Genomic DNA, 12,342 nt, shown 5'->3' with positions numbered 1-12,342 from the left:
TTCCTTTGGAGTAAACGTGTCTCTTTTTGACATTTTGTTTCCACAAGCATGGGATATAAAATGCAATATTATTTTTTGTTCCATGAAAAATTCATTTTGCACAACCTTTACATCATGAACAGTGGAAGGAAGCAGATCCTGGAAATTGTTTTGAATGTTGAATAAATGCTGATTTGAAAGTCTGCAATGCTGCTGAAAACACATGCAAATGTGGAGGTAGTGAAAGTTCTACAGCCATCCATGACTGCTCTCTAGATGACTTTAAGTTCAGGAAATTTGAAAAATATTTAAGTTGATTTCATGCAAAAAGACATTTGCAAATTCCCCATTATATTAATATTCAGTTACATTATTTATTGAGCAAATTTTGACCAACTTCACTGCAATATTTATGATGCAAAATGCCACAGGGCAGAGAGAAAATGGGCATGGATCATTATTTTCCTTGTATCTGACTACTTGACTCTTACACTCTTTTTTATATTCTCACCTTCCAGAAATGCTTGATGAAGCTTCTACATGCCTAATTCAGAAATTCACCTCTTGGTTGTGTCTTTTTTGTCTTTTTCTTTCTTTTTTTTTTAACCTTTTTAAAGGTCTGAACCTATTCTGACCCGGATGAAGGAGGATCACACCCGCATCATCCTACCTGCCATAGATAACATCAAGTACAACAACTTTGAGGTGCAGCAGTATGCCAACGCCGCCCACGGTTACAACTGGGGTTTGTGGTGTATGTACATCATCCCGCCACAGGAGTGGCTGGACAAGGGCGATGAGACAGCCCCTATCAGGTGAGTGCATCAGCTGGTGAACAGCATCCATTATAGATGAGGATGTTTGATGAAATATGGATAGCCTTTAGATATGACTTATTCATGTATGGAACCATCAAACTCAGGTATTCTGTAGTGCGCTGTGCCACACACAAATAAAGCCTTCCTGCAGTAAGCTGTCTAATTAATATGATGAATATCTTCATTTTGATGCAGGATCACAAGGCCTTAGCGACGTGGTGTCATTAGTGTAACTGTGTCTTGAATATGAACAGGGTATTTCATTACACCCTCCCTGATTAGAGGAGAGGCTTCTATCATGTTTCTAAATTACAACGACATGGTCAAAATCTGGATTTGAAAGTAAAATTAGTGATATTGTCTCATATTCCAAGTTAGGCTAGCTGTTGTGTCTGTAACTAAAAGGTTCAGCTTGATGCAAGTTGATGAGTTGTCAAAATTTAGCTTTACCTTTAAACACTTCTGCGGTGACTGAGCCCATATTATGCTCTTTTATGATGATGAGTTTATTTTAGGGTTTTGGGCCACATGTTCTGGTTAATACATGGTTTTCACAGTGCATGTTGATGTTTCCCTTTCCTGTCATGATTGCTCTATTTAAGATCCCGTCTGTTAAAGGTTTCTCTCCAAAAACGTATATTCTGTGCTGATTCTCATCTGTTTTGAGGAAGGAGTCAGCCTGACATCTGTTGATAAAGAGAAACTGATAACAGAGGAACTGTATATTGTTTTTAACTTTTCAAGATAACTGAGCTCTGCCAACAGCCATGTCAGCGTGAACATGAACTTTTTTTTTTCTATAATCATCTGAAGCTGGTTTTTAAACTAGCAAAAATTATATCTTAAGGATAAATGGGGACATTTGCAAATAAATACTGTACAAGATGAAAAACAAGCCTGGAGGGTGTAAACAATCAACAAAACTGGAAGAGGAAACAGTCAAACAGAGTAAAGTATTTAGATTCAGCAAAGCATCAGCAAGGATCTAAAAGCTGCTTTTCAATTCGGGGTTAATGTGGGCTCCAAAACTCTGTAATGCTAACAAAGTAAGACCAAACATGAAATATAATTCATCTGTTTAAAACTGATCAGTAATCAATATGGGTAAATTTTATCCGTTGCTGAATTACAATTAATTTATATTGCTTTCATATGTGTATATACATGTGATATTCTTGTGCTTCTTGCCAGAATGTATTCCATCAATGCAAAACACCTTCACATCCTCCGATACTTAAGAATTTCAAGTAAGGGCAGTAGAAATGAAATTCCAAACCAGTTTCATCACCTCACAGTAACACTACAATTTGATACGAGGTGTCTCATACAAACAGTGTGATGACAGTCTCTACCCTGGAACTAAATATTGGATGTCCTCTCAAAGCTCCATGAAAATCATTTATTAGTGAGCATAAGCTGCTACGCCTGTGAAAGGAGAACAATAAAAGAAGGGTTTCAGACGCTGCAGCCTTGGTTCCTTCTCCCTATTGACTTTATGTTGCGAATGGACAGATCGCCTCGAGGGCCTGCTGAGGTGTGCCGGCTGTGTGGATTTCTATTGGAAATCATTGTCCTGCTTGTTTCCTCAAGGCTTGTGCCCATCAATGACTGAGACTCTGACACCCCCAGAGCTCAGTCTCAAAGCCTTTTGAAGCTGTTCGGATAGCTTCAGAAACAAAGCTCATGAAAGAGTAACTAGATTGTCAGATTCTGGATGTAGAGTATTGCAGCTATTTTGTTATTTGGATTACGAAATAGATTTTCTTAAGCAAATGTAAAGATTAATGCAGTTTTTAATAATGTAGTTTTGAAAGGTGGACAAAAATGTGTTTCTTTAATCACATGAAGATATTTAATGGAAAGTCATTTGTGTGGCAAATGAAAAGCCTGCCTTAGAATATGTTTGTCATCTCCAACCTATACCTAAAATAGACAGTTTAAATCAATTTGGAAACTACAGATATCAGATAAGAGACACCCAGGTAAGATACTCACCTGAACTTAGCATAAAGACAAATAGAAAAAGAGAGGAAAAAAGAAATTACAAGATGTATAAATAAAATGAGCTTGTCCTTCTAGTAATAAAATAATTAAAATTTTATGTCTTGCACATTCTGCATAAATTAGGACCAGAACACATCAGCATCAAACGATGTGCCTCAAAACCAAAGCCCTGAATACCAGGAAATACTGGTTGTGCAGCTGTGTTCCTAATTTCTTAACACTGTATATTTTCAAGTGTCTAAAATATAAATTTTCCTTTGAATCAGCTATGCCTGCTCCATCCAAGTGCATCCTGACTCCCATCCCACTGCAGCCCCTCTACTGTGCTTTAACAGTTCTTGTGTATTTTTTTTCCTTTTTGTGTGTGCTTGTGTGTGTGTGTGTGTGTGTGTGTGTGTGTGTGTGTGTGTGTGTGTGTGTGTGTGTGTGTGTGTGTGTGTGTGTGTGTGTGTGTTTGAGTGAGACTTATCAAATACATTTGTAAAACGAATGAGAAGAGATTAATTACACGGCTTGAGAAATAACTGGCCAGCTGCTATACTAGTAAGGTATAAAATGTGGGGATATTTCAGCATATTTAGGTTGTATGTTGTCAGGAAACAACATATAAATGGCAGCTTGTCAGATATGTCAGTTGTTCTGCAGCTTTTCAGACATACTGCTGATCGAACCACACTTTTTGAAATTTTTAATGAAAAACTGACAACTACTGTGGGGAAATTTATCATAGTTTTTGTGGTTAGACACAGGATGCTTCCTATTAGTGCTATTCAGTGTTGGAGTAGTTACTCTAAAAAGGAATTAGTTACTGTTTACTCATTGTTTCTGTAAATTGTAATGAAATTACTTTACTCGTTACTGCATTTGAAAAGTACTTATTACTTTACCATTTCTTAATTCATCATGTAGACATGGACAAACATCACAGCCGAACCATCACTGCCTGTCTGCATAGTGTTTACTGTATATTGTAAACAAAATGGCTTTAAAACCATAAGAACAACAACCTTGTCTGTGGGAAGACATTGGCACTCTTGTCTCATAACCATTTTATCTAGTATTCTTCTAAACCTGGAAAATTCAATAGTCGACAGGGGGAGCATGTCTCCTAAAAGCTTGTTAATTTCTGTCTTACCGGTGTGCTGTCAGTTTAGCATACATTGTCAGATCAGCATGCGCGTAGTGCAAACTGACGACTGCCCCTAACCCTAACCCATATGCGCATTAATGTAATGTATGCTACTCTAATGCTTATGCTAAACTGACCGAACACCGGCTGCTGCGCTCCAGGAAATGTTGAAAAAAGCTTAGCTTGTTTAGGCAGGTCGGCTGCTGAAGGTCTCCTTCCACTGACCGGCGAGCAGAATCTTTCCTCACAAGTTTGGACTGAAACTGGACTGAACTGAAAATAATGTGAATATCACCACTCACCAAAAGCCCCTGTCTCCATCTCCAGCTCCATAGTTGTGCACAATCAGCTAAGTCACGCAAATTGATCTCTATGGCAACGTGCCCAGGCAAGCACATACACAGGCAGCAGCATGCGCGTACCACTTAAAACAGATCAGAACTTTACACATAGGCAAACACGGCTCAAGTAATGCAGAAAAATGCGTTACTGTAGTCCAGTCAAGTAATTTCGTTACCAATATTTTAAGTGTAACGCACTACTTTATGTTGTTATCCAAAAAAGGAATATTGTTACTGTAACGCGCTACTCCCAACACTGGTGCTAGTGATAGCACATGACAAGAACCATACATCATGGCAACAGTGCACCATTGGTGTGTTTTGGCTTTTAGAAGTACTGCAAGCAAGGACCAAAGACAAAAGGGTGCAAAGAGGCTTATTAGCCCCACCGGCTGACCATCTGCACTCTAAGAAAAAAAGAGCCTTTTCACATTAAACGAAAAGAGCAGTAAAAAACTCCAGCATTATCCTGTCTGTGTTCGTTTTGATGCTGTTGCTTTTGGTTGTTTCCTAAATGCAAGATATCAGTTATGTACCAACGTACTGCTTAAAGACACTGATTTCACTCTGCATTATTTGCTTTCTCTCAGTTGAAGAGATGTGAGGTGATTCCTAAACGCACTTTAGCTGAATGGAATTCAGCTTGGTTTTTTTCTATTTCAATAGGAACAGCTGGCTAATTATTCACTTAATTGGCTTGGGTTAATAGGCTCTAGTAGGAGAATTACATTAATGTTGCTTGTTTGATCACCTTGCACAGCAGACAAATGAAGAAAGCTTTAAACTTTGCTACAGACACAGGTGTTTTTCCTACTCAAATTTTCTAGCATATAAGCACATGTAATGCAGATCCATCATATCTCATGTGGCATGAAAAAATATCACAAGTGAAATGAGCACAGTATTAGGTTGTTGGGATTTCTGTTATATTGTCATGCGCATTTGACTTGAGGTCTTGAGTTTATATGTTTAAACACGTGAACTGTATTAGCAGTTAAACTGTATTTGCCCCCCCCCCCACCAGGCAAACAGCCAAGCAAAATTTACGCTGTACAGACAGGTAAGATAAGTCTCTTATCCAGCAAAGAGATGAGAGGAACAAGGCAAAGTACGAGCTGTGTCTTTCTTTTTTATCTACATAGCCTGTGCGAAAAATGGCACTTGAAAGCCTTGCTGTCACCCACTTATGATTTAAACAAGACTGTATGCAGCTACTGTATGTCAGGAAGTAAAAATGTGTGTCACCAAGCATGAATAATGATAGTCTGCAAAAACACGTTTTTATGAAAAGTGTGTTTAACCACATCTGTCAATCAGTAATAACAATAAAGCAAAAAGAATGGTGCAAAGTTTTGCAACACCTTCTTATTGTAAATTTTTAAAGCATTTAAACTTGAGCTCCTTGAAGCCATGAGTTGAAGATACACTATGAATGTTCAGTTTTAAAACCATTTAAAGCAGTGTTTCTCGATCCAGGTCCTCCGGAACCCCTGCCCTGCCTGTTGTAGAAGTATCCCTACTTTAACACACCTGAATTAAATGAATGGCTCATTAACAGGTTGCAAAGAACTTAATGAGGAAGTTCATTAATTTAAATCAGGTGTGTTGGAATAGGAACACATCTAAGACATGCAGAGCAGTGGGTCCAGAGAGCCTGGATTGAGAAACACTGATTTAAAGCAAGTGAGCAAAATTTGGAAATAAGCTTTTCAGTATAATAGGTTTGCAGCTTTTTGTCATTATTATTTATATACTGACCCAGGATTTTCAAAATGGCACTCAAAAGTGATGGTCCACATGGTGTTTTATGAGGTCTAAACCTAAAAGCACCTTTCTCTTTGGCTCATACACAGTATGGCTCAGAGCACTGTTTTAAGACGGAGTCAATAAATCACAGTGCAGCTCCAAAACCACTTTAAAGTACTACCCACCACTATATCTCTCAAAGTGAAGCTGTAGACATGCTTTTCCCTTTCATCTATGTCACTGTGTTTGCTTGTAATAACATGTATGCTGAATGTACCCCAGGCCTTACGCTAGAAAGATGATTCAAGCAACTCATTGGTCACTACACAATTATAATACACTTCAGGACCCTGAATAAAGGTTTTGTTCAAGCCACTTTAGACCTGACAAGATGTTGCTTTGTAGGGTCTACACATAGCATTATTCTGGATTGCAGTATTGAACTGGAATGTGTAATAAAAGTTATGTTGTCATGTATTCTTTCCTTTTGTGTGTATAGTATTTTTTAAAACTATATAGCCTATTCAAGCTTTTTTTTTAAATCAAACTGTATGAAAATGAAGAAAAATGTGGCATTGTAATGAACCCACCAAATGATACCTTAGTTTGCAACAGATTAAATATAGTTTTTTGCTTTTCAGCTCATTAATTTGGTCTTACAGCTGAAAAGCTTTGCAATTAATTCCATCATCAGCTAATTGTTCTTTTTCAGTAAGACAATAATATAAACACAGTACAAGCCCTGACCAGGTCTGGACATAAAACGTTAGCAAATCAAGAGCACAGCTATTCAGTCACATATTTTTATAGTGATCCAACTGTAATAGCTTAACCCATTCACCCCCTCATTGTTTGTTCTGACCACTGTAAAGGTATGCATTTGTCAGGGAGCAGCTAGATCCGCATCACCTTTGCGCTGTGTATATGCTAAAAGGCAGTCATTGTTCAGTGCTAGGGCTGGATCGTCACTAATTTCCCGAATCAATTTGATCTGATTCACAACAGCCTTTTTTGATTCGATTTCTATTAAATCCGATTCGATATTGATTCTTTTACAGCTAATTATGTAACACCCTCTATTTTTCTTGAATATTAAAGACATTCTCAGATATCTTTTTTTTATTAATTTTTTTTTATATATAAAACACTGAGTGCATTTACTTGACAATCAAAATCAGATATTTGGGAGTAATCAGATTACTGTGATAATCTGATCAGCCACATCTACATGCATTTTTTAAATACCAGAACAATACAGTGTTTCCCCAGATTAAGAGCCAGAAATGCTGTGATGGAAAAAATAAATAAAAAAATAAGTAAATAAAAATAAAAAACCCACAGGACAGAAGAAAAGTAAAACTTTTTAAATGTCCTGATGAAACCATTCAGTGGCGTCGCTCTAAATATTCTTAAAGTTCAGACCTCAGATAACATGTTGATGTGAATAAAACCTACAAAGAATATTGAATCATTTAAAGCTGTAATATGAGCCAGAAATTCCTTCAGTGACGTAGATTCAGTTGTTCAGGTGTGCGCTTTGCCATGATGACTGTGAAGCTTTCGTCGTAACACTGGAGCAGGAGAAATACTCCATCTGCTCCTGACTGAAACAGGAAATTTTTAAAAACTGATCTCTAAGTTTAATGAATTGTTATTGGATTTATTTAATTTGAATCAATTAATTATTTTTTAATTTTTAACCCAGCCTTTTTCAGTGCACACATAAACATGGGCAAAGATCTCAAGTCTCAGCCTGAGAAGAAATAGTGGACATATTTAATTTTTGTAGGTTTAATCCACCAGCTGAAGAGATGCATAGATCTAAAATTTGAGTAAAACTAAACTTCTCTGTGATTTACAACTGGATTAAACTTGTTTTATTCATCGTCGTCTGATATTATTCAAGCCTCTGTGTTGCCTGTGTTTTATAAAACATCAGAGCAGTGCACACTGACAGTTACTGCTTCACAATGTGCTCATCTCTCCATGTGGTATAACTCTAGGCTAAATGAATGGAAACAAACAAGACTGTCTATGGTGCAAGCAAAAACCCATGATGGCTTTTGGAAAGCTTGTAGGTTTACAAAATATTGTGGTTAAATGACAATGAAGAAAATAAAACTCCTTTCTTTTTGCTCATCCAGAACTCCAGCGATGATTGGCTGCTCCTTTGTGGTAGACCGGGAGTACTTTGGTGAGATTGGCCTGCTGGATCCTGGCATGGAGGTCTATGGAGGCGAGAACATTGAGCTCGGCATGAGGGTAAGGACTAGATTATCACTCAATTTGCTGCTAAAACACATAAAAATCAGTCACTGTGCAAAGAGGAAAATAAGCTCTCCGAGAGCTGCAGCAAAAAAAAAAAGTTTTATTTAAATAAGACTTTTCTTTCCCTCAGAGGTTTTGTGAATAAAGTTGTAATTACAAATCCAATATTTTCAGGGTTAATGCTTTGATAAACATTCCTGTTTGGATTGATTGGTGAAATATTGACGGCTTTGATCAGCTTATGATACAGTTTTATTTTCTGACGCTAGTGGGATCCAGCTTAAAATACAAAACCCTGGGGCGTCAACAGAGACCATGATTAAACTTTACAGTTTCTTAGATGGAAGTAGAGGGGGAAAAAATCTCCCTGCTAAAGCAAATCTTCATCCAACCCAAAGGGTCTAAAGCCTGTATACGGAAAATGTAAATCTCTTTTGCTGCTGCTTTGAGTTGAATTTAACGCTTCATGTGAGCGAAAGGCTTGCTGAGGAATTGGTTAGCGTTTAAATTCAGAAAATGTTTCTCTCCAGCCAAGTGGAACCATTCTGAATCTAGACGCACTTCTTGGGCTTATTGGAATGAGAAATGCTTGAAAGACCCCGCTCTTCATTTAACGTTGTCCCCACATCCATTTCAAAATCTTAAGATGGCTTCAACGACACCTTTGAAGTAGTGGCTGCCTTTGAAAAAGCACTTGAACAGAGGCTGGAGAATGGATCTGGGCTTACAAATTGCTTTAGTGCTTTATTGAAGCCAGAGACATTTATGGTTGTTGATGACCATTTCAAAGCCACCTATTATTCCACATAGAGTAGCTGCCCCCATATAAATAGCATGATTTTTTTACTGTCCGCTACAGTAATGAGATAATCATCTGCTGCTTACATAGAATGATAACTCAAAAATTTCTGCTTTGTGTCAACCAGCAGCGACCTTCTGTAAGGTTGCACAATGTTTTGTCATACAGTGAAACTGCTCTTATGTACCTAACAAACCATGCTAGTGTGTTGGATGAGGTATGTGGTTGAGATCAATTCAGTTACAGCAGCTAAATAAACCAAGAACAACTCTATTGAACTGTGTGATATAGTGTAGCTGTGGTTTTGGCCCTTGCATATGCAATTTCCTCAGCAAATGTCTTTTCTTCCAAAGAATATTTACTCCTAGCATTTTGATTCATTAAGTGAAGAGAATATCCTGCTCTGTCTGGAAACACAATGCCACCACAAATGCAATTACCTCTCCTCCTGTTTGGCCTGTCTGCAAGGAAATGAAACACATGCTACAGGAAAAAATAGGAGCCATTCAATGTACACACAAGCTTGAATAAGTCTACCATCAACAACCCGCTTCAGCATTCATAATATACTGCCACTAATGGAATAGAGTCAGGCCCCTGGTGAATGGACCGCAATTACTCCTCTAAGGCTACTCAGGCAACTCATTGTAGTGAGCTGAAGAGTTGCCATTTGGGATAGGTTTGATTGACAAGAGCATGTTTAACAATTAGCAGGGCAGCTCACAATAGCAGAGTCTGCCTAGTATCATCTGACTGCAGGGAGCTGATAAAAGGCAGGGATCATTCTGAAAGGTTATGGTGTTTTATTTGTGAAATGTGGCCTCTTCTTGCTTGCTTTGTGTTTAAAAAAAAAAGAGAGAGAGAAAACACTTCCAAGATCCAAAGAACTGGCCTCTTGTGTAAGTGGTGAAAGGGCCAGGATGTGCAGAGACTCATTATACAGCACACTGTACTGCGTGTGATTCCAAGAGGAAAGGATTAGAATACAGCTATTGGAAGAAAAATGTATCAAAGATCTGACAGAATTTTTCTGTTTGTACAGGCATGAAATAATTTATAAGGCAGAACTTGTAAATGAAAAGAAATGGAAATAAATCTGCAGACAAGGCAAACTGATAGAAGATGCTCCCTGCTTCATGAAGTGAAAGAGATACATGCGTAAATACTGTAGCACTTTCCTGGTGTTATGTCTGGTTAGATTTTAGGCTTTGTAATCAATAAGGTGTATGCCATATTGAATCAGCAACTGTATTAGTTAACAAGAATCTTCTTATTCTGTCACTACAAGCAGCATTGTAATTAGATACCTTTGTAAACAGTTGTAGATGGCTTGTTGGAAGTTGCAGCATCCACGAAGGTCCTTTTGCAAACAGAAAAAAGACTTGGGACAGAAATGATAAAATTTGCCAGAAGTGTCAATACAAGTTCATCATATTATGTGTCTCCCACTGCTGTATCGTGCTGAACAAATTTGCTCTTCCAAGGGGAGGCCTATGGGTAAGGCTCCTCTTGATAATGTGATTAATTTATTTATTTATTTACTTTGAATCACGGAATCTATGTAATCTTGCTGGACCTGACCGGAGGGGACAGAAAAAGATGGAAAATAGCAAAAAGAGCAAAAGGGAAAGAAGAAAGGAGACAAAAAGATCACAGACAGAAGGAAACGACCCTTCAATCCACACCATCACCAGACAACAAACTGTTACACCTGTACATGAACACACCAGAATATTTCCTACAACTTTTACAAAAGCAGAAACACACACACAGCAAAAAAAAAAAAAAAAACAGGGCTGCCAGTCATTAAGAGTTTTTAAATAATAACCAAATCAAAAAGACCAGGTACTAACTCACAGGAAAAATACAAAAAAAAAAAAATTTTAAGAATTATCGCTTAAATTAAAAACCCACTAGACAACTTAGTGACTGTGTCAGCATGCAGAGCATGAGAAACAAGGAGTGATCAGTGATGAAGAGTGGTGAGTGAGATCATGCAAATGCGACCTTGCTCCACGGAGGCCAGAGGCAGACCAGGGCCTGGGCAGGGCCCTCAGCAGCAGACCCGGAGCACCAACCCAAGCCACCCCACCACAAAGACGACTCCAGCCCCACCCGAAGGGCGGCAGAGGAGAGCCCCAGCAAGAGCCCCCCACAGTCCAGGGGCACAGGCCCCAGTGGGCCAAGATCAGCAGCCGCCGGCCCCGCCAGGGACCGGCCACCCAGGGCAGCACAAGCGAAGGGCCCAGGGCCCCAGGAGCCCAGAGGCGGCCGCCCCACCCCCCAAAAGCAGAGGGCCCACAACATGCCTAGGAGGACCAGGCCCCCCCAGACAGCCACCCGGCGTAGGCCAGCACACACCCCGATGTTCCAGCCGCACACCCCGGGAACCAGGGTGCTATCGGCCCCCTCCCCCCACTCTCCACCTACTTCAATCTGCACCCCATATAACCCCACACTCACACCCTCCCCCGTGCCGCACCCACAATCACTCACCACCACACAGTCACGCCACACACAACCCACCCACCATGCCCCGTAGGGGACACCCCAGGCGGACCAGCGGACAGCGAGCCCCAAGCACCCCCCCTTGACCCAACCCCCACAGAGCCAGCAGCCCACCAGCGCAGCCACCCTGGGACCCGGCCCCGGGGCAACCACCCCCCCTTGCCCGCCCCCAGCCACACACAGGAGGAGCAGGGGTGTAAGAGGTCCCCAATACCCTCTCCCTCCACGTTCCTGACTGTTTATGTAGTGTGTGTTGTGTGCAATTAAAATTGAGGGGCAGTGACTGCTATGAGCTACCTAAGTGGCCCCGCCCACCATGCACCGCATGCCATGCCCCCCAGGTGTTGTTTGTGTGTTGTGTTTCTTGTGTTTTGGTGTCTCGGTGCAATTAAAACTGAGAGGCGAGTAGCCACAGGGTGCATCCAAGGAGACCACTGAATGGTCTCCTCCGTTCCACCCCGCATGGCTCCACGCCTCCCAACTCCCTAGGTGTGTGTGTGTGAGACAGAGAGAGCGGGAAGTAAGAGGGGTCCGGGGATGTACGTCCAGAAGCAAACTTCCCTCTGGATGATGAGCCTTTAGTGGCATTAGGCACCCCTGCTCCCCAGGAGGCCCCCCAGGGCAAGACAGGCCAGGAGAGGCCGCCCCCCCATGACCGGGCCATTCAGGGACTGCAGCCAGTGAGCCGCCACCCACCCCAGAAAATACCCACCCTCCCACACCCCTAACGGGGAATGAGAGGATGGGGAC

At 40.5% G+C, this 12,342-nt stretch overlaps 1 protein-coding gene across 1 annotated transcript in view; it reads left to right on the top strand.

The window, feature by feature from the left end:
• Positions 1 to 12,342, top strand: part of galnt9 (polypeptide N-acetylgalactosaminyltransferase 9) — a 108,615-nt gene that overhangs the window by 57,449 nt on the left and 38,824 nt on the right. Inside the window, exons 5-6 of the mRNA XM_042000469.1 lie at positions 597 to 794; positions 8,162 to 8,279. Coding sequence (XP_041856403.1) covers positions 597 to 794; positions 8,162 to 8,279 — 316 coding nt within the window. The remainder of the gene's footprint in view (positions 1 to 596; positions 795 to 8,161; positions 8,280 to 12,342) is intronic.

Source organism: Melanotaenia boesemani, chromosome 11 (assembly GCF_017639745.1).
Source record: "Melanotaenia boesemani isolate fMelBoe1 chromosome 11, fMelBoe1.pri, whole genome shotgun sequence".
Classification (NCBI taxonomy): domain Eukaryota; kingdom Metazoa; phylum Chordata; class Actinopteri; order Atheriniformes; family Melanotaeniidae; genus Melanotaenia; species Melanotaenia boesemani.
This window is presented reverse-complemented; position numbering and strand designations above follow the sequence as displayed.